Here is a 21,658-nt window from a genome sequence, read left to right on the forward strand (position 1 = left end):
CGATCTCCGAGAACAAGGCAATCCACATATAACGAATCAATTTTTTCTTGCCACCAAGCTGAGACCCCTCCAACACCACCGAGGCACGCAGCGCAACCCACCATGCCCGAACCTCACCCCCTCGCTCTGCCATCGACCCTCTCCCCCGACACCCTTGACGTCCTCACGCACCTCTCCACCATTCTCTCCGAGGTGCGCACCACCCTGCAGACATCGACGGGGCTCGACACCGACAGCGGCGTCGAGAAGAAGGACGGCAGCGCACCTAGCGGCGGCGGCCTCACGTTCAAGGACGTCACGCGCGCGAGCGACGGCATCAAGCACAAGCTGCAGCGCGCGCGGGAGCAGGTGCGCGCCCTGCCGGACATGCAACGCGGGATCGAGGAGCAGGAGGCCGAGATGAAGGAGCTAGAGGCCCGGATCGAGAGGCAGAGGGCGCTGCTGGGTCGGCTGCGGGAGGAGGGCGCTGTGCTCGTCAAGGACGGCGGCGAGGGCGTGACGGGCGGCGGGGACAAGATGGAGACGTGACGGCGTCCTGGAAAATAATCAAAGGGTTGGAAATTATTCACGATTGGGATTTTCGAAGCGATGGCGTTCTGGGACTTGGGGTTAAGACACGGGGGGGGAAAAACAGTAGTGATGGACGCTTCTTGCATTACAACACGACACTTGATGGGAAAGACTATATTACACGAAACCGAACATTACTTCAGGCTATCGCCACAGATCATCGCCGTGGGAGACCAGCTTCGGCAAGCGTCTCTTCAACACTCACCCCCGGCCTCCCTGGCACAACCTTGGTCCACACATGGCCACCCAACCTCTCCGCTTCTGACATGGTCGTCCAGTTGGGGCTGTGGTCCGCCTTGAGCCACTTGAAGTCGTCAACCTGGTCCCACTGGTTCTCAGTCGTCTTTTCCGCGTCGGTCACCTAACATTTCGGTCAGCTCACGCCGTCCAATTCCGGGGATTTTTTTTGGCAGGAAAGGGGGATGGGCTCACATAGGATTCCGGCAGCGGGGCGAAGCGCATGCCCGAGCAGTCCTCGATAATGGGATGGCTCGCGCAGTGCAGGTAGATGTCGACGTTGCGGCACTCGTGGATACGCACCTGCCGCGCCGTCACGACGAGGATGCTGTTTGTCACGCCCGTGATGTGCACCGGTCCGTCGACGCGCCCGGCCACGATGAGGCAGCCGCTGATATTCCGCATCGCCAGGCCCGGGAACGGCGTCCCTGCGGCACCGGTCGGCGCTGACATGTCCACGATGCACCCTTTCAGGTCCGTCAGGCTCCCTGCTGCGGTGGCGCGCGCGGCCGACGAGGGGAGGATGATGTGTAGCTTAGTCTGGCCGGAGATGGTGATGTGGCGCGCGGCAGAGAAGCTGGGTTTGCGGAGGGAAGAGTCTCTCGGGCGGGACATTTCCTCGTTGTAATTCTTGGAGGGCGGCAGCTCGGAGATGGTGTCCTGGTCGTCGTCGGCCACGGCAGAGGATGATGACGCCGTTGTCACGGTTGTGGTGGTGGTGGTCACGCGGGAAAAGCTGTTGCGCGACAAACTACCTGGGTTGAAACGAGGGTCGTTCTCCGGGGCGCCCATATCAACATAGGTTGTCTTGGCGGTTCGCTTGAACTGGAAGCGGGACTTGGGGGTTAGTTTGGCAATGGTGTTGTTGAGCTTCTCCTGCAAAGCTTTGATGGACTGTTGCTTCGAGTTAGACGGGGGTCACACAGATGGACAAAGAGAGGAAGAGCGGACCTCGGAGTACTGCTTGCGATCGTAGGGTGGCGTGTACTCTGCCGAGTCGGCGACCTCGTTCTGAAGCTTTGCTATGCCGGCGAGGACATGATCAATGGCAGCCTGGCGCTCTCCCGCAATGGAGGCGACAGATTCCACGGCGGCTATTTCATCCTGGAGGGCTGTAGTACCGCAGATACCTGTTAGAATTGCTATACGTTGACTCTACAGTCTGTGCTTAATATGTGTACTCACCGGCTTCGCTCTCAAGAAAGTGGCGGTAGAAGCGCTGCTTGGGATCCATGGTGCTTGTTCGGTAGAGGACCTTGGGTCCAGCAAGGGGATGGTTGGTCCACGTGGGCTGGGTCTGGGCTTCCATGACGGAAAAGAAGGGGGAATGTCAACTTTGTGCTCGTCTTATATGTTCTTTGGTGTTTCCTTGTGTAGAGTATGAGGGGTTGATCTGATCTGGCAGGTGACGAGGGAGAGCAAGGAAGGGCAAAGAAGAGGCTAAAGGAATAATCAAATAGGTTATACAAGAACAAAACTTACAGAAATTCCCCTCCCGGCAATGTAGGGCTGGGAGCAGGTTCTTGAATGCGGTGCGGCGGATTACAACCTGGAAGTGAGAGAGGGGTGGCTTGAGGAGAACCGAGTGATTGACGTCAATAGGTCAATGGCTTAGGGCGAGACCAGAAAATGGCGTGAGGGGGAAGGGATTGAGAACCGGTGAATGGGATAAATGAGATGGATGGGATGGTGACTGAGACACAAGATTCGCTGAGCGGAACGCTGGTGTGATGGTTGGTCTGATGCGGGTGACCGAGGAGGAACATGAAGGTGGGAAACCATCGGGGAGAGGGGCTTGCAGTTCGATGTGGTGGATACCTTGTGATTGGTTGGCGTGGAAAGACACCAGGCCGAGTTTTGGCTTAGAGAACTGATAGACCAATGCGTACCATGCCCTGTTTCTGGTTTTGGAGTTTCGGAGTTTTTGGTTTGCCGTTGGACAGCTCTAGGTTGGTATCACTGGGCTGGCGGTGATGTTGTGCTGAATATGTGGCGGTCCAGCGTCGCTTACTCACCTTGCCATAGCATCTTACAAACTCATGAACCGTTGAGGCCTCACTCACATGGGGTGAGATGTGAATCTCGATCCCGTCTATCGATTCATCTCGAATTATTCACAAGCGGTTTGGTTCAGTGTTTGTGGAACGGTTGACGTCTTCTTTGAGTGCTAGTCTTCCATGTAAAACCACTGACCGCGACCGTCACAATCAAAGTTACACCCGACAACTCAACTCGTGTACAACCCAAGCACCTCGCATAGAGTAAGAGAATCCGTATAATTCGGCTCGAAAGAGAATGCAGAGTCTCATGTGCCTGCAAGCTAGCGTCATACTCAGCCACCCATCACCCAAGAGTCCCTAGGGGGAGCGGACCGCTTTGCATCATTAAACGTAAGTATGTATGTAATTCATCTATCTGCTGAGAACAACCAACATCGTCAATGGTTCGTCCTCGTCTTCGCATTGCGCCTCCCACCGCTTGGTAGCGGCGGTATATTAGGTAGGGGAAACGTCGATTGTCTCTGAGGCACCGGGCTCTCATTGAGAGCGCGCCACATGTCCCACACCGTAGCCCTCTTCGCAGGGAGCATGCTGTATTGCAGGCTATACAGGCTGCGTCGGTCGATGGGCGGTACGTACTTGCCTGTCAGGAGGCAGAAGAGTACCCGTGGTGACAGGTAGTGTTTGCGTATGCGGTGTGCCATCTGAAAGTACTGGTGGAACATGGCGGTGGAAGAGAGCGGAATGGACTGGTTTGTGTCAGCAGGGTGCGAAGAGTGTGGGTGTGCGCATGCTGACCTTGAGGTAGATGACAGAGGTCGGTGGTTCGTGGGTTGTATTGTCATTAGGAGCTCTATTATGATGGGTATCTCGAAGTTCAAAACGAATACCTCCTATAGCGCCTTGTTAGTTTGTGACCCAGGCATGTATGGGGGTTGGAACATACCAGGCAGCCGCCCTGGATCTTTGATTCTCAACATGAGCGCAAACAGGGGGAAATGATTTAAACACGAAAGTAGAGTATCAAACCCGGCTTTCAAGGAGATGATAATCATCCTCGCAATAGCAAAGTTTAGATAAAAGACCACCACCGTCGGCAACAGGAAGAAGAGAAGCGTGAACAGAATAGTGCCCACGAGAAGCTGGTCTAAATCGTAGTCGCACGAGTCTATACGGTTGCGGAGGACGTTGTGTTTCTTGCCGCGGAAGAGGTGAAAGAGGGATTGTAGGATTGTCAACTGCCAGTGGTAGATGCGCGCAGAGGCTAGGTAGAAGGAATAGATGTGGACGGTGAGGGCGGAGAGGAAGTCAGACATCATGGCGATGGGCATGCTGGCTCCCGCAAAGGATGAGAAGCCGACGAACCAGATGATCCTTGGCAGCGCCGGTCCCAGGGCATAGACGCAGTCTGATGCTGTCAGCACGAATCCCAATTATCAAACTTTGGGGGTCACTTACTCGACCAATAATCGATGACCCAGAGGAACAGGTCGCCGAGGAATGCCGCAAGCTCGCCGTTGAGCTTGAGGCCAGCCGGCCAGCCCATGAGCCAGGATATGCTCCTCTGCAGAGCACCAACACTGTATGTACGTAGTATGTCGTTCACCCGCGCGGCGACCCAGTCTGCATGCTCAATAATATACGAACCGAGAGCGAGGCCGATGATGACATCGTTGGCTACAAGCCAGAGGCTGTTGTAGAAGCGGATGTAGTCTGGGTGACTGGTGTTGATGCTCGCCCAGTTGCCCTTTCGTTTCCGGAGGGTTACGTACTGCATCGGCCAGTAGCAAAACTGCTGCAATCTTATTTCGATCTGTTGCGCCGTGGCCGACACGTCCTTCAAAGCGCGACCCCCAGGCTTGATCCGGAACTCGAGGAGGATGAGCAGCATCTCGGCTACCACTCGATGTCCCAGAAGGAGCAGGATAAATGCTTTTCGAATGATAGGGAATATGTAGAGAGTGAATATTTCCAGGAGCCGCATCACGACGTAGTTGCGCATCACCGTCGCGGACTCGACGAACTGCTCCGACACGCTGAGGCTGCGCTTCGGCCTCGGCCCCAGGCGTCCCACATTCTTCTGCAGTATCTGCTCAAGCTCCCAGGACCAGTTTACCTGATTGACGATCTTGGGCAGCGCCTTGTCGCGCGCGGACGGGACCCTCTTGACAATGGTGTGCTGCTTGAGCTTCTCCGCCAGCTTCCTCCGGACCTCCTGTGCCTCCTTCTCCTGCTTTTCCTCAGCACTGTCAATGCCTTGGACCTTTGTATGCTGGAGCCCCGCTACATGGTCGCCTAGCGCTAGGGGTATGGGGTCTAGAGAGATGTACTGCATCCCCTTTGGTCGCGGCCGATCATACATGATGAGCTGGACGCTGGACGCCTTGGCGCAAGTGATGCGTGGGACTCGAAGCGAGGGGTCCGTCGTCGCGCAGACCCACGACGGATCTGCAGTCTTCGGGTCGGCATTAGAGATACCGAGAACATGCATTGACGTGTGGCCGCAGAGCTCGTAGGCGTGTGCCGGTGTATGGGGCGAACCTCGGAAGAGGGTCCCAGCTTTGAGGTGAAACTCGGCATTGTGAGCCTATCCCATGTTAGTCCTCCATCCGTCAAGGGTGGTCGATACTCCTTACATCCACATCATCCAAGACGGCCACGACAAAGACGTCGAGGTTCGAGTTCCTCCACCCCACAACAACCCCTGGGCGATCAGACTTGTGGATGTCCGTCGGCCAGAACACTCTCATAAGCCCATCATGCTCTACCATATCAGCCGGTGGAGTATCGAACGATGGGTCGATGTTCTTTTAGAAGGATCCTCGGCGTCTGAGCTGCTCTCGCGCCGATACGCCAATGCCAGGCGTCCGCGGGTGCTGCTGACCGTCAGCTTCCGTTCTGAGCGAGTATTTTGTAGTGGTGTTGCGTACTAGCGTCCCTTCTGTCCGTGCGAGGAGTACAATCGGTACGAAGATGGTGAGGAAGAGGGCGGTTAGGACGACGAAGCCACAAACAACACGCGTCTGTTAGGGGGAGCTGGTATTAGCAAGGGGTATACGCGCGTTGGGATTCCAGGTCCAGATATACAAATACTCCGTGTTCCCAGGCAAAGATTGCTAGCTCATACAGGCGGGTGACGAGATCCCAGCGCGCAGTGATGTAGCCAGCGACGAAGATGCCGAGGGTGAGGACGGAGAAGGGGTGCATAGAGCGCTAGCTATTGCGGTCGCCAACGCATGCCTCGCGTGGGTGGTCAGGGCGCTTGGGAGGGCGAGCGAGTCTGCGGTAGGAGGTGGCCTTGGGGTAAGGGCTAGAGAGCTTCAAGTCGTCGGCCGTGATCGTCTCGTTGTCCAGATCCGGGGGGGGTAGGCGGCGGTGGTCGGAGATTGCAAGTGCCGATTGGGGGGTTGTTGGTAGGCGTCTTGGCGGACGATGTCCCAAGCTTTGTTGTGCGGTCGATCGATCTATGGATCGAGAATAGCAACAGCCAGGTAGATCAAGCTTGAGTCAGGAGTTTCGGTCAGCGGGCCACGTAAGTGCGAAAGATGGTGCGAGGTTGGATGTCCCCCTTGACACCTTCCGAAACTTGGAGGTCTGCCAGCTGGGGCTCTAGACTCCGGAACCGGGTCGCGTCTTGACCGCCGCCAGCAGGTTCGCGCTTGCATCACGTGGCTGGGTCGCTATCATCACTTAAGCACGAGGACGAGCGAGCTTAAAGAAATATCTTTACAAAAATGGAAAAGAGGAAAGCGAGATTTATACCTAGTTAGTACATGTAAATATTTGTATTCATACAGTGGTCAGCACTGGTGAGGTTCCCACACCCCAATGTCCCGAACTCCGATCCCGTTGCTTGGCATCTGGCAGAATGATGGTCTGAGCACTCATTCCTCTAGGCCTCTATTCTGTTCCAAAAAGGTGAGTGGAAGTTAATTAATCATGAAAATAAAAGGCTCACTTTTTGGTGGGCTGTTTAGTCTCGCGTCATTCTCCTTGTTGTCTTCTCGGGCATCATCGAGCAGTTTATCTATTCCCCGGTCTTTGAGCGCAACCTGGAGCCATTATTAGATCAGTCAAGCGCGGAGCCAAGGCACAGCACTCACGCTCAGACACTGCTGGTACTGCTTGAATAGAGCAGCACACTCCTGGTTGTCCTTCTCAGCCCCTCGAAGGTACTCTGCGTCGTGTAAGCCGGGGCACCGCATCGCATCGGTGGGATGGTGATAAAACATACTCTCGCTGTACCACTTCAAGAAACACGTGTCGTAGCGCCTGACCCCTGTTAGCCAACGTGGAATCTGGATAGAATGAGAGTATCGCCGTACTCCTTGACCTCGTTACACTCGGGCGCTAATGACGCAGACATTTTGGCGATGTTGAGAGTGATGGAAGTTGAAGAAGGCGCAACGGATGACGTCTCATCAAATGTTCCTGCGCCAAGATCCTTCTACTTCGAACTGGACACCTCGAACTTGAGGCAGCCACTGTGTTTCTCACTTCCATTGTACAGGCGAGAGATGACAAAAACAAACCAAAACAGCATGGCATGAATAAATAACTCAAAATTTACCTTGAATTACTATTTTTCTCCTTTGGCAAAGCCATTTATTTACGAACGATACCGCATCCTCTAGTAGCTGTTACTACGTGGAAGGGTGGTGGGCGTCTAATAATTCGTCCCCAATTCGAGCCCTCCCTTATTGGCCAAAGCCCCAGGCGCTGCCCCCCAGTCTTGCGCCGTGGAGATCAACAATAGAACTGCGCCTGCAGCCGTGACGTGCAGCTGCTTCAACTTCGCTCGCGCGCCAGACCTTTCGTCGCGTTGAGCATCACAATTCGGCACCCCCGCATTTATACCACCGTTCCTGTGCGGCTCCGAAAATCTCTATCGGGCTATTCATCTGGTACACCCTTTACCATACGTGGATACGCACAATGGCGCCCTCGGCCAAGAAGCTCGAGACGGCGCTCATTGACGCGACCTGCCAGGTCTTCAAGGCCGAGCCCGACGCGACCTCGGTCAACAAGGTGCGCCGACAGGCTGAGGAGAACCTTGAACTTGAGGACGGTTTTTTTGCGGGTGAGCAGTGGAAGCAGAAGAGCAAGTCCTTAATCAAGGAGTATGTTGTAAGTGACAACCACGTTTCCGAGTGCATTGCGCGGGACAGCCCTGACTGGTATACGTAGGAAAAACTGCTGGACGGTTGGGAACCTGTGGCCAAGAAGGAGGAGAAGCCCGAATCCAAGAACGGCGTCAAGCGCCAATCTTCCGAACCAGAATCGCCCGCCCCGAAACGACGGAAACGAAGCGCTCCACTAAAGAAATCAGTCAAGGAGGAGTCCGAGTTAAGCGACCTCAGCGAGGAAGAGAAAAAGCTAAAAAAAGGGAAGAGCGCAGTACGGCGCAAACCTAAGCCCAAGGCCCCGGAATCGGATCAGGATCAGGATGAAGACATCAAACCAAGCCCGTCGGCCGATCGGAAGCGCAAGAGAGTGGTGGGGGATGAGTCGGACGAAGATATAAAGGTGAAGAAATCAGAAGCCTCCGACTCGGATGACCTTAGCTCTCCACCCGAAGAGGAGACCAGGGTCAAGAAGCGGCTCGAGTCCGAAGAGGACGAGAAGCCATCCAAGCACGAGGACGAAACCAAGCCCGTTGTGGACGAAGAGGAGGAATACTCAGACGTCATAGATGAGCCGCCGAAACCAAAGCGCAGGATAAAGGAGAAGAAAGAGCCCAGACAAAAAACGGCCAAACCGTCCAAGGTAGAATCCAAGAAGGCACCCTCGCCAGACGATCCCAACGAGGCCGAGATCAAGAAGCTTCAGGGCCAGCTAGTCAAGTGCGGTGTACGCAAGCTGTGGCACAACGAGCTGAAACCGTACGGCAGCGATGCGCGGGCCAAGATCCGGCACCTGAAGAAGATGTTGGCGGACGTGGGCATGGACGGGCGCTTCTCCGAAGCGCGAGCGCGCGAGATTAAGGAGACGCGGGAGCTACTGGCCGAGGCCGAGGCGGCGCAAGAGATGAACGCGCTGTGGGGGATGAACGCCGGTGGCCGGGCTAGCAGGAGCAAAGTCAGGGGAAAGCCTCTTAAGGTCGAGGACAGCGAGGGGAGCGACGAGGACGATGCCAGCGTCAAGGGTGAAGACGAAGACGAGGAGGAAGGCAAGAGCTTTGCGGCGCGGAGACGGAGAGCACAGGCGGACCTAGCGTTCCTAGGAGACGACAGCGAGTCAGACTAGGTGACTACGAGGTGCGTGCGAGCTTTCTAACCTTGCTCTTTACTGCACGGGGCCATGTACGATACCGACGGTTGCTTTACGATGTTTCACATTGCCATCATCTACAAAATACCCCATTTCTAGATGCGCTTCCGCTTCCTCCTCCGACTGCATCATCCAGCCCAGCAACTCTCCTTAATCGGACCACCCCCTGTAGACGATGCGCGCGCCATACGTCTCGCCCTTCTTGAGAAGCACCATGTTCTTCCACTCGGGGGTGTTGGCGGCATTAATCCAGCGCGAGGGCTCGCAGCAGAAGGCAGAGTTGGGCTTGCGGGCGGGCAGGTTGCCCACGGCGGGGACGTTGATGCCGATGCCCGTGTAGAACTGGAAGGCGGGCTCCGTGCTGAGGACCTCGAGGTGGATGCCGGTGCCCGGGTGGTGGGCGATCAGGTTGCTGTTGAGCGGGCTGGCGCGCGTGTCGATGGGCACGGCGGCCGGGTCGGTGGCGAGGCAGAAGCAGTGGTCGACGAACGGGCCGTCGGCGGTCATGGAGAAGGGCTTGGACAGGTCAAAGTCCGGGTAGGGGGCGGGATTGCCGGTGGGGATGGCGCCGGCGTCGATGGGAAGGTGCTGGTTGGTGGCGAGGGTGACGGTGGTGCCGTCGTAGGTGGCGGCGTCGGGGCATCCGGCCAAGTTGAAGTAGGAGTGGTTGGTCATGTTGATGGCGGTCTCGTCGGCGCCGTCGACGAGCTTGGCCTCGTACTCGATGCCTAGGACGTTGACGTCCTTGCCGCCCTCGGCGCCGCGCTGGATTCCGGTGGTGTAGATGACGCGGACCTCGACGGTGCCCGGGTAGCCCTCATCGCCGTCCTCGCTGGTCAGGGTGAAGGCGACGCTCTCACCACCCTCCAGGTTGTCGATGCCCGGGATGGAGGATGTGCCGACGGGGGTGGGGCCGTTCCAGCGGCGCTTGCCCCAGCCCTTGATGCCACCGTGGAGAGAGTTGCCGCGGTCGTTGGCAGCAAGGGGGTAGGTCTTGCCGTTGAACGAGTCGAGCTGGGCGCCCTTGGTGCGGTTGGCGACGCGGCCGATGGTCTCGCCGAAGTAGGGGTCGTTGTACTTCTCGTGCTGCTCCTCGTTGTCGAAGCCCTGGACAATGTTGACTCCATTGACCTTGAAGGTCTGGATGGAAGCCCCGAGTGGCAAGAATGTGAAGGCGGCGTCGGCCATGTTTTTCTTGAGAGATGTGGAATTTGATGGTGAGTCTCACGATGGACATGAGCTGCTTGTAGAGCACCGTCATCTCCTTAAGTACGGCGGCGCCACCACCACCATCCCCCACCACCACCGCGAAAATAGGCCGATTGCCCGAGTGCGCTAGGTTCCCAGGCTAAGCTCGTGTGGAGACGCTGCGACTTCAGGCTATTTATGTCATCCCGCAGGCTACTATCCGCAGAGGTGTGAGGGCCTCCCGGCGTCTCTTCACCTGCAAAGTGCAAATCTCATCCCTTTCTCTGGCGAGCATGCGGGGCAAGATGGCGGGGTCGGGGCTGCAAGTTTCCGACGGGGCGACACTCCGTGACTGCTGCCCTTCCGAAACATAAGAAGTGAGATATTTTTCACCGAAACTGTCAGGTGGATAAATTGCTGCTGTACGAAGTAGTTTGGTGCTACCATGGAAGCAACCTGGGTGTCTTGGTCGGCCGTTTCTGTGGAGGCGGGGAAGGGAAGGGTATTTATGCACTCGCTCCTCGCCCTAGCTTAGCTACCATGGCCATGTTTAGCAACTGGCACAACTGCAAATGGCGGAAGACGCTTCTCACTTCTCACCTATTGTGAAGCGTAGTAGAGCTCTTGAAATTGCCGTCGTGCGTCTACTAATAGAAGCCAAGCCAGCCAGCTCGCCTCGACAAAAGTCTCCCAGGACGTCGGGTTTGCGCTCGGGTACCCAGGAGCCTTCTTGGGCTCTAGCAGTGAGTCGACGACGGGCTGCACCATTTCTGGTAACAAAGTCAAGCCCAGGTACGACTGGAGGTGGCAGAGGTATTCGTCGATTATTAGCAGTTTCTGCTGGCGTAGTTCATCATCGATGTCAATCATATCTGAGTCGGTTGTGTCAACCACAACATGCGAGTCTTGCAAGGTTCCCAGCTCCATTGTGCTAGGCATAAGGAAGAGACGGAAACGTTAGGAATAGCACGGACTGGTAGATGATGAATGGTGTTGTTGGAGTTTTATACTCAGGGGACTGGATCGTCATTGTACACAGTCCTGGCGTGGTTCCCGTCTCCAACTAAGGCTTGTGCGCCCAATGGGCGCCTGGGACCAACCCAGACCAGGTCCTTATTTAGAGACCATTAAATTGGCCGATGGGCGTCAGGATTAAGCAATGTCCGATTAATTTCCTTAGATAAAGAACCTCGTGATTTTAAATAAGAAACCCTACGTTTTTAACCAAGGAGCCTTATGTTTTTGGATAGAGAACCCCATGCTTCTTTAAAAAAAGAAATCCTATGGCTAGTATGAAGTCGTAAGTCGGGAGTGCCCGAGCATGCATGAGTTTCCGCCAGACGTCTCTGCCCATCGCCCGTAGCCTCCGTCTGGCTGGGCAAAATGCACGTAAGTACTGTTTTTGAGTAGCATACTTGGCCAATGTCGGACAAGTGCGTGTTCAATCGTGGCGTTACCTACGTATGCCGCGTGTTAACAGCAACGTGATTTGATTAAGAGAAGACACGGATGAGGAGGCGTGATGAGTTGTACTCGTACTTGTCTTCGCACGTACGGATACACCTGGTACCTGCCCTCCAAGCTCCAACCTTCTTACTGTACAGAGTGAAGCGTCTTACCCTTAACAACCCGTGGTCTCACGGGGGAAAAAAGTTAAGAAAGAGCGACAGAATAACTTGCTTCAAATTATCTGTGCGAGGTTTTGACCAAAATCACACATGATGGGGCTCTGAATCAGTGCACGACCAGAGTTGCCCGTTGCTCACCATTATCACTCAGTTCCTCACACTTGCACATCTATCCCTCCGGTCGTTTGACCCAACACACAAACATGGACAACGAGCCCAAGAGCACCCCGAAACGCAAACGCGGCGTGAACACGGCCATCACGCCCATCAAATTCTCTTTTGATCCGACTCAGGCGGTATCAGAGGACGGCAATGACAGTCCGCGATCTAAGGTCGCACATAGGTTCCGTGGCCTGGCACTCGAGGGCGAGGGCGGGAGCGGGGTAGCGCCCACCACTGATGATGATGACGCTGACCTGGCCACGCGCAAACGCCAGAGGCCGGATGTCGACATGACCGAGGTGCCGGAAGGGCCCGTCGTCGCAGTGGCCGACTCGGAAGGCGAGGCAGTGCCCCAGCCTGATGTGCCTGGGGAGACCAGCAGCAAGCCACCCGGGGAGCAGCCGCCGGAGGGCACCCTGCAGAGTGCATACCCCTCCATCAACCGACCATCCGAGTCAAGGTCCCGCAGAGGCCGGAAGAGAATAGGCACTCCGCCTCCGCGCCTCCGAAAGAAGGCAGCGGTCTCGGGCGGCGAGGGCCAAGCGGACGATGACGAGATGGAGATTGTTGAACCCGTGCGAGCGGCCCTGACCTGGCGCGACGACGAAATTACCGTCTATGACCCGAACGACGCTGATGACGACGGCACCGGCATTAATGGTGTCGGGTTCCGCCCAACGCCGGCACTGGCACACGCCAGGGTCATGAAGCGCCGTCTGCAGATGGCCGAGTATCGCAAACGTGAGGAGAGTGAGGCCAGGGCGCGACGCAGCCAGCGGCGCCACGGTCATAATACGGCGGCGGCCTCGCCAGAGAAGAGTCCCCAATCCCGGAAAGTCAGGTTCATAGAGGAGAACAATCGGTCTTATTTTTCCGCTACACCTTGAAGTCACTCGGCACTGCTTCTCACCATCATGTTTTAAATGAAACCCGGGAACAGGGGCTGGAGTCTTGGGCGTTTGGTCTTGTCTTGTCTTTGGGATTTATTACTTTGGAGTTGCTTGAAGCGTGGGTAGGATTATACTGGGAATACGGATGGTCGGGTATCAAACGGACAGCGCATCAAATAACTACTAGTTTCTCTTTGTATCGACCTTAATAGCGGCATTCTAGCGAATAATGCTGAATCTGTAAAGATAAGCCGGTTCTTTTTCAAACCCCTGCCGTATGCACTCGTACATAATTATACACAGCCCAGGGCTGATTCTGGTATGCCTACCAGAACTTGTACCAGGCCTTTTGCGACGACGCTGTTCGCTCCTCCTCTTGCCTCTTCTGCTCCCACTTCTCCTCTGCCTGCTTCCGCGCCTGCTGTCGTCGGCTGTCGTTGATCACCTCGATGTGTCGCTTCATATCTCTCTTCTCGCATCGCCGGAGGTACTGGCAGTACTCAAACGAGGCCGCACTGCCTAAAACAAAGAATCCCGCGGCCCAGTTCGTTGCTCTCGGGATGCCACCTATAACGGAACGTCAATTTTAGCTTCTTTCCTCTCTCTTCTAGCTCGGCAGCGCTGGGTCGGAAGACTGGAGCGTGGGCGCAACTAACCGCCGAGGACAAATCGCAGGCCGCCCAGGCCGAAGCCGGCGCCGATGCCCGTGAGGAGACTGTTGCGGGCGCAGGGTGTGTTGCCGATGTTGGCGAAGTCCTCTGGCTTGATGGTGGACACGGCCTCGGAGATTGTGGGCTGCGAGCCGGTAGCGTCCTGTTCGCTTATGGGTTTGGACCAGACATTGACGGTCTTGTGGTTCGGATCCTGCGGCGCGTCGGGGATCCCGCTGCCATCGCCGGGGTTGGAGGCCATTGCCGGCTACCTGCGCTGTGCAATGGAGTGCATGTGGTGGTTCGAGTTGTGAACTGGAGCTGTTTTGGGTCGAAAGTCGTTGGCATGACGCTGAAATGGCTGGAGCAGTGGCTGGAGGGGTTAGGTGTGGCGCACTACAGAGGTGGTGGTTCATGGGCAAAACTCATTAAGCCGTAGTGGGGCCTGGGGGAGCGTGTCGCGTGGTGCAGCGCGTCTCAACGCGTCCTCCCTGTCTGCATGTGGTGTGTAACAACCATTTGGACCTCGACCTGGTCAATCTCCACTACAACCTCGGACTGAACTTCAAAACAGACATTGGGACTAATACTGACACGGTGAATCGAGTGCAGACGTCTTCCACTGTCCTAAAGGCAGCACACAACCCCATGATCGCTGCATCGGCACCCTGAACCCATCGGCTCTGCCTCCTTCGACGAACACCCTCGAGATTCCCACACCCAAGGGAGGGGTGGTCCCTTCGTCATGCCCAACACGAGCCTCCGGCGCCCGCAGAAGGGCTTCCGCCGCGGAGGGAAGACATCCTACCATGGACCGCGCCAGCGGACATTTGCGGCCTCGTCGCGTGCCGAAGGAACCTCTGCCGACGAGAAGTGGGAGCGCACGCGGCTAGCACAGACCATTGACGAGAACATGGGATTCGGCCGCTACGAGAGCGGGAGGAGGAGAGAAGGCTGGCTCGTCAGCGTCCAGCCCACAGCTATTGAAGACGAGAGGATACCCAACGGGCGCGCGGCGCTGGACTGCTACTTCATCGAGGAGGGCGGCTCGTACTTTAAGGCGACTGTCGAGTACGAACCCTATTTCCTCGTCGCTGTCAAGAGGGGCCACGAGTCAGAGGTCGAGGAATGGCTCAAGCGCGTTCCCGGGGACGGTGCCGTCAAGTCGGTGCGACGGGTCGAGAAAGATGATCTTAGCATGCCGAACCACCTCCTGGGCTACAAGCGCACGTTCCTGGAGCTGAAGTTTGCCAACGTCAACGACCTCATGGCGGCGAGAAGGGATATCATGCCCATTGCGGAGAAGAACAAGAAAAATATGAATGCTATGGATGCATATGCCGAGGTTGCCACGTACGTATCCCGACAATCCTGTGGACCGACATGTAACTGACGAGACTTACAGAGCGAATGGCAACTTTGACCTGTTTGACGACTCACGAGATGACGAAAGATTAATGAACACTTCAATTGATGCGAGCGGCTATGTTATGGACATTCGAGAGTACGATGTCCCTTACCATGTCAGAGTAATGATAGATCTGGGTAGGTGTGCAACTCTGCCGGCATGATGCGTTGGCTGACTGTCTCCTAGATATAAGAGTTGGTATCTGGTACTGGGTGGAAGCGAAACACGGAGTCACCAAAATCCTACCCAACGAGGAGCGATCACTGCCGGCGGAACCCGTCGTTATGGCTTACGATATCGAGACATGCAAGGCACCCTTGAAGTTCCCCGACGCTGCTGTAGACGAGATCATGATGATTTCGTACATGATTGATGGACAGGGGTTTCTTATCACGAATCGCCAGATTGTCTCGGAAGACATCGAGGACTTTGACTATACCCCGAAACCAGAGTACCCTGGTCCTTTTATGATATTCAACGAGCCCGACGAGAAGTCGGTCATTGAGCGCTTTTTCGAACACATCAAAGAGGCGCGACCAACGGTTATTGCAACCTACAACGGTGACTTCTTCGATTGGCCGTTTGTCGAAACTAGGGCGAGTGTCAATGGGATTGACATGTACCAAGAGATTGGTTGGAAGAAGGACAACGAGGATATCTACAAGTGCAGCTACGGTGTGCACATGGACTGCTTCCACTGGGTTAACCGAGACTCCTACCTCCCTCAGGGCTCTCGCGGTCTGAAAGCCGTCACTGTCGCCAAGCTTGGATACGACCCTGATGAACTCGACCCGGAGCTGATGACCCCTTATGCCAGGGAGCGTCCTCAGACCCTTGCCGAGTACTCAGTTTCCGATGCTGTGGCGACGTACTATCTGTACATGAAGTACGTCCACCCTTTCATCTTCTCACTCTGTACTGTTTTGCCTCTTGCTGGTGATGAGGTCTTGAGAAAGGGAACTGGTACGCTGTGCGAGATGCTTCTCATGGTTCAGGCATACCAGAAGGGAATCGTGTTGCCGAACAAGCATATTGCACCCAAGGAAGCTTTCTGGGATGGCCACTTGCTAGACTCTGAGACGTACGTTGGCGGCCACGTCGAGAGTATCGAGGCTGGAGTCTTCCGCGCCGATATACCTGTCGACTTTGCCGTTGACCCGGGTGCTATCGATGAGTTGCTGAGGGATCTCGACGCAGCCCTGGAATTCGTCATCACAGTGGAAGAGAACAAGAAACTCGAGGACGTGGAGAACTATGACGAGGTCAAGGAGCAGATCACAGCAAAGCTGCTGAGCCTCAAGGAGACGCCGAATCGCCACGAGTGCCCGCTCATCTACCACTTGGACGTCGCTTCCATGTACCCAAACATCATGACGACAAATCGACTACAGCCGGATTCCATGGTGGACGAGTCGGACTGCGCGGCCTGCGATTTTAACCGCCCCGGAAAGACTTGCGACAGGAGACTGCCGTGGGCTTGGAGAGGAGAGTACATCCCAGCTAAGCGGGATGAGTACAGGATGATTCGGAACGCCCTCGAAAATGAGAAATTCCCCGGAAAGACGCCGTACTCGCCAATGCGTACATTCCAAGAACTAAGCGCAGATGACCAGGCCAGCCTGGTGCGGAAGCGTTTGCAGCTGTACTCGCAAAAGATCTATCACAAGATCCACGACTCCACCACCATCGTCAAGGAGGCCATCATCTGCCAGCGCGAGAACCCCTTCTACGTCAATACGGTGCGAGATTTCCGTGACCGTCGGTACGACTACAAGGGAAAGACCAAGGTGTGGAAGGGCAAGACAGAGGCATTGAAGTCTGCCGGAGCCCCTGCCAACGAGGTCGAGGCAGCTAAGAAGATGATTGTCGTCTACGACTCGCTGCAGCTTGCCCACAAGTGTATTCTCAACTCCTTCTACGGCTACGTCATGCGGAAGGGATCACGGTGGTATTCCCTGGAGATGGCTGGTGTTACCTGCTTGACGGGAGCCACGATTATCCAGCTGGCGCGTTCGCTGGTCGAGCGTCTCGGACGACCCCTCGAGTTGGATACGGACGGTATCTGGTGCATGTTGCCCGCCACGTTCCCGGAGAACTTTGCTTTCAAACTCAAGGGCGGCAAGAAGCTCAACATCTCATACCCCTGCGTCATGCTGAACCACCTCGTCCACGGCCGCTTCACCAATCACCAGTACCAGACACTCGTGGACGACAAGACGCACAGATACGAGACGCACAGCGACAACTCCATCTTCTTCGAGGTCGACGGCCCCTACAAGGCCATGATTCTCCCCACGTCCAAGGAGGAGGACAAGAATCTGAAGAAGCGATACGCTGTGTTCAACGATGACGGCAGTCTTGCCGAGCTCAAAGGTTTCGAGGTCAAGCGTCGTGGTGAGCTGAAGCTCATCAAGATCTTTCAGCAGCAAATCTTCAAGTTTTTCCTCGAGGGCAGCGACCTGACGCAGTGCTACACCGCCGTCGCCAAAGTGGCGAACCAGTGGCTCGACGTGCTGGATAGCAAGGGGTCGACGCTCGCCGATGAGGAGCTCATGGAGCTGATTTCGGAGAACAGAAACATGTCCAAGACGCTGGAGGAGTATGGGAGCCAGAAGTCGACGAGTATCACGACGGCGCGACGCTTGGCCGACTTTCTCGGCGAGCAGATGGTCAAGGACAAGGGACTCAACTGCAAGTTCATCATCTGCTCCCGCCCGAGGAACGCCCCCGTCACGGAGCGTGCCGTTCCCGTGGCGATCTTCTCAGCCGACGAGGCTGTGAAGCGCACCTATTTGAAGAAGTGGCTCAAGGAGGACCCTCCCGACACTGACCCTCGAGCGCTCCTCGACTGGAACTACTATCTGGAGCGCCTCGGCTCCGTCATTCAGAAGCTCATCACCATCCCAGCTGCGCTGCAGAAGGTCCGTAATCCGGTGCCACGAGTGCCCCATCCCGATTGGCTCCAGAGGAGAATCAACATCAAGGACGACAAGCTCAAGCAGAAGAAGATCACCGACCTGATGAGCAAGGAGCCTCTTGGAGACATCACCAACATCAACGGTTCTCGGGCCGACGACATGGAAGACTTTGGATCCAAGCTACTGAAACCCAAACCCGTCGGTGCCGCCATCGCCTCGTCCCAGCCTGCACCGACTGTGCAGAAGCGCAAGTCCCCTGAGCCGGCGGATAACCCTGACCCCATGGCTGCACTGCCTAAGGTCATGCCCAACCCCTCCGAGGACTACCCTGCCTTCCTCGAGTACCAGAAGCAGAAGTGGAGGATACAGAAGCAGGCTCGTATCCGTAGGAGGCAGCTATTTGGTGACCGGAGGAGTCTCGTGGGTGGCAACATTCAGCAGACGTTCATGAAGCAGGCTCACGCTACGTATATCAATACCTGGGAGCTCCTCCACCTGAAGCAGGGGGATAGCCCTGGTTTGGTGACGGCATACGTCCTCATCGATGCCAGGATCCATACGCTCAAGATCAAGGTTCCTCGCCAGGTCTTTCTCAACCTTAAGAGTAAGGAACTTCCTGATGTTGAGATTGACGGATGCGAGGTTGAGCAGGTCAACTACACGCTCCCGAACGGCCACACCTCGAGCCATCTGTTCAAGCTCACGGTTCCCGAAGAGGTCTACTTTAACGAGGCGGAGAAGTTCTCCGTTCTCTTCAACCATCCAAGCGTGGAGGGCGTGTACGAAAGGCAGCTCCCCCTGAATATGCGGGCCGTGCTCCGACTCGGAAACCTCTGTACCGTTGATGAGAAGCAGCGGGGTGTTCTTGGGAAGGGTCTGGAGCAGGGCTTTGATCTGGGCGGTCTCAAGCGACCTGCCAAGTCCAAGACGTACCTCGAGTCCTCGCCCATGGCCTACATCTACATCTCGCACATCACGGCCGGCGAGCGCCAGATCTTTGGTGTCTTTTCCATGACAAGCGACCAGGCCCATGTCATTATCCTCCAGAAGAGTCGGGACTCGGGCCATGACCTGCCCAACGTGACCAAGATATACTCGGAGATGCTGGACAAGCGCACCCAGGAGGCGGCCGGGACCAACTGGCAGGACTGCTTCACTTACCAGGACAAGGTGACATTCAAGATCACGCAGGTGACGACGCGACGAAAGGCGCACTTGGAGATTGGCGACGTGGTCAAGAAGATGCGCAAGGACGAAGCGCGTCCGCAGATGATGGTGGTGCAGTCGTCGCAGTGCAACCAGCTCGTGCACGACGTGCCAATCCTGGGCGAGTTCCCCGTCCTCCCCCTCAAGTATGATGCGGCCGACAGCTCCCTGCCACCGCTGGGCTGGCAATCGGTCGTGGCTCGCCGCCTGGTTGGGCATTACCTGGGCTTGGGATCTTGGATCCTGCACCTCACGGCCCTCGCCAGGTTCGGTGACGTGCCGCTCTGCAACCTGGAGCGCGAGGATCCGCGGTTCTTGATTGACGTTGCCTACGCCCGTCGTCTGCAGGCCAACGGGGTTGTGCTCTGGTGGTCTCCTGGGCCGCGTCCTGATCACGCTGGGTACGAGAGAGACGACCTGTTAAAGCCCCTCGACAATGTCAAGCTCCCTAGTGTCAACCAGCCTGGAACATTCTCTTCGGTCTGCATCGACCTCGATGTGCGCAACCTCGCCATCAACACCATCCTTACCTCGTCCCTGATCAACGAGCTCGAGGGCGCCGAGTCCATCTCCTTCAACCCCACGGCCGATGGATCCGAGGTTCTGGCCTCGGAGAACGCCTTTGCCAACGCCGGTGTCGTCGTCCTCCGAGAGATGGTCAAGGCCTGGTGGGGAGAAGCTTGCCGTGGGAGCACCATGGCGGACATCCTGGTGCAGCACCTGGTGCGGTGGGTCGAGAACCCGGACTCGTTCATGTACGACCGCGCACTGCACTACTACGTGCAGATGATGTCGCGCAAGGCGTTCCAGCAGCTCATGGCGGACTTCCGACGCGTGGGGTCGCAGGTCGTCTTTGCCAACGCCAACCGCCTCATCCTGCAGACGACCAAGGCCGAGGTGGGCACCGCCTTTGCGTACAGCCAGTACGTTATCAAGTCGATCAAGAGCAAACCGCTCTTCCACTTCATCGACCTCGAGATCAAGGAGTACTGGGACTACCTGGTGTGGTACGACGAGTTCAACTACGGCGGCCGCGCGTGCCAGGAGGTGGCCGAGACGGACGAGCAGAACCTCGAGACCATCATGAACTGGCAGATGGCCACGTTCCTGCCCGCGCGCCTGCAACCCACGTTCCAGGACTGGGTCGTCGAGTTCATCCAGCTGATGCACCGGCTCAAGCGTCCCCAGGGGGGCGGCACCAACGGCGATGCCGACTCGACGCCGCGGCTCACGCAGCTGCCTAGCAACAACCTGGAAGACCACCAGGGCCAGATCATCCTGGGCAAGGCGTTCGAGAGGCCGCTCAAGAAGGCCGTTACGGGGCTCATCGCCCAGCAGAAGCGCGAGCTGCTGCACCCGGAGCTGGCATCGGACTACAGCTTCCCGCAGCTCCCCGGGTCGCACCTGCACCCGCGCAACCCGATCCTGGAGCTGGTCAAGACGCTGATGCAGGTGCTCTCGCTGGACAAGAACATCACCATGGAGGCGCGGCTGCTGCGCAAGGAGCTGCTGGCGCTGTTCGACGTGCGCGAGTTCTCGCGCGAGGGCACCTTTGCCAACCCGTCCGAGAGCCTCAGGCTGGTACAGGTGTCGTGCGACAGCTGCACCATGGCGCGCGACCTGGACTTTTGCCGCGACGAGGACCTCTTTGGCGGGACCTCAGGGGAGCAGCAGCAGGTCTGGCGGTGCGGCTACTGCAGCGCAGAGATGGACCGGGTGGCCATCGAGGAGCGGCTGGTGTCGCTGGTGGAGAGCTGGACGGTGGAGTGGGCGACGCAGGACGTCAAGTGCGAGCGGTGCGGCGCGCTGAGGGTCAACGACTTTATGGAGCACTGCACGTGTAGTGGTGGGTGGAAGTGCGTCGTGTCGAGGGACGAGGTGGGCAAGAAGCTGGGTGTGATGAGGAGGGTGGCGCGGTTCTACGGACTGAGGATGCTGGGGGATGTGGTGGACGCTCTCTGGGAGGATGTGTGATGAGGGTGTAATAGGGCATTGGATGGGATGATGGAGTTTTCTGGTCTGGCGGGTCTGGCATGGAGGTGTTGGAGGAGTTATTGTTTTGGTTTGCATGTATACACAACACGGTTCTATGGACTATCTATCTACCTTACTCTTCATCTGGACTCGACCATGGTTCGCAATGACCATCCATATATGTACGGATATGATAATGACCCACGGCTCGCATGCAGTTCGCACCAGGGTGTCATGCAGCCGACAAGGCAGCCTGATGCTTCTCCACCCGCTCTTGCATGTATCTGCACTGCCTTGTCCTGCTGCGCCGCTGTGCCCCTCCAGGACTTGAACCCGTTACTCGACTGATCCATCCATTCTTCCTCGACCTGTTCGTTCGTCTCGAGCCCACGCCGCCCACCCTCCAGTTCGTCAGGCGTGGCTTGAGCTATTACAGCCTCGATTCTGGCCTTGTATGAAGTTCTTTGTTATCACATTGCTTGTCTTTATTAACGCTACTGGTGAACACCATCAACATCATCATCATCATGCCTTCTCACCGGGAGCACATCTGGCGC

The 21,658-nt window shown here is 56.6% G+C and overlaps 8 protein-coding genes across 8 annotated transcripts; 4 read left to right on the forward strand and 4 right to left on the reverse strand.

The window, feature by feature from the left end:
• Positions 1–102: 102 nt before the first annotated feature.
• ACO1O0_007530 (RNA polymerase II transcription mediator complex subunit 9-domain-containing protein) lies at positions 103–528 on the forward strand (the record flags this gene model as incomplete). The annotated part of the gene is made up of 1 exon (XM_083196902.1): positions 103–528. The coding sequence occupies one exon, from the start codon at positions 103–105 to the stop codon at positions 526–528; it is 426 nt and encodes a 141-aa protein (XP_083048110.1).
• Positions 529–727: 199 nt separating this feature from the next.
• ACO1O0_007531 (tubulin binding cofactor C-domain-containing protein) lies at positions 728–2,116 on the reverse strand (the record flags this gene model as incomplete). The annotated part of the gene is made up of 4 exons (XM_083196903.1): positions 728–931; positions 1,003–1,701; positions 1,759–1,937; positions 1,993–2,116. The coding sequence occupies 4 exons, from the start codon at positions 2,114–2,116 to the stop codon at positions 728–730; spliced, it is 1,206 nt and encodes a 401-aa protein (XP_083048111.1).
• Positions 2,117–3,566: 1,450 nt separating this feature from the next.
• On the reverse strand, positions 3,567–5,578 carry gpi1 (N-acetylglucosaminyl transferase component-domain-containing protein; the record flags this gene model as incomplete). The annotated part of the gene is made up of 4 exons (XM_083196904.1): positions 3,567–3,700; positions 3,754–4,215; positions 4,266–5,394; positions 5,444–5,578. 4 exons carry the CDS (start codon positions 5,576–5,578, stop codon positions 3,567–3,569), a joined length of 1,860 nt encoding a protein of 619 aa, XP_083048112.1.
• Positions 5,579–7,742: 2,164 nt separating this feature from the next.
• Positions 7,743–9,053, forward strand: ACO1O0_007533 (uncharacterized protein; the record flags this gene model as incomplete). Its single annotated transcript, XM_083196905.1, has 2 exons — positions 7,743–7,934; positions 7,995–9,053. 2 exons carry the CDS (start codon positions 7,743–7,745, stop codon positions 9,051–9,053), a joined length of 1,251 nt encoding a protein of 416 aa, XP_083048113.1.
• A 174-nt stretch (positions 9,054–9,227) lies between these two features.
• On the reverse strand, positions 9,228–10,265 carry ACO1O0_007534 (galactose mutarotase-like domain-containing protein; the record flags this gene model as incomplete). The annotated part of the gene is made up of 1 exon (XM_083196906.1): positions 9,228–10,265. The coding sequence occupies one exon, from the start codon at positions 10,263–10,265 to the stop codon at positions 9,228–9,230; it is 1,038 nt and encodes a 345-aa protein (XP_083048114.1).
• Positions 10,266–12,096: 1,831 nt separating this feature from the next.
• On the forward strand, positions 12,097–12,942 carry ACO1O0_007535 (uncharacterized protein; the record flags this gene model as incomplete). The annotated part of the gene is made up of 1 exon (XM_083196907.1): positions 12,097–12,942. One exon carries the CDS (start codon positions 12,097–12,099, stop codon positions 12,940–12,942), a length of 846 nt encoding a protein of 281 aa, XP_083048115.1.
• Positions 12,943–13,270: 328 nt separating this feature from the next.
• Positions 13,271–13,857, reverse strand: ACO1O0_007536 (COX20 family protein; the record flags this gene model as incomplete). The annotated part of the gene is made up of 2 exons (XM_083196908.1): positions 13,271–13,512; positions 13,602–13,857. The coding sequence occupies 2 exons, from the start codon at positions 13,855–13,857 to the stop codon at positions 13,271–13,273; spliced, it is 498 nt and encodes a 165-aa protein (XP_083048116.1).
• Positions 13,858–14,340: 483 nt separating this feature from the next.
• On the forward strand, positions 14,341–21,101 carry POL2 (DNA polymerase epsilon catalytic subunit; the record flags this gene model as incomplete). The annotated part of the gene is made up of 3 exons (XM_083196909.1): positions 14,341–14,948; positions 15,001–15,140; positions 15,190–21,101. 3 exons carry the CDS (start codon positions 14,341–14,343, stop codon positions 21,099–21,101), a joined length of 6,660 nt encoding a protein of 2,219 aa, XP_083048117.1.
• Positions 21,102–21,658: the final 557 nt, after the last annotated feature.

The sequence above is a fragment of the Amphichorda felina genome (assembly GCF_050947745.1).
Source record: "Amphichorda felina strain 45539 chromosome Unknown scaffold_7, whole genome shotgun sequence".
Classification (NCBI taxonomy): Eukaryota; Fungi; Ascomycota; class Sordariomycetes; order Hypocreales; family Bionectriaceae; genus Amphichorda; species Amphichorda felina.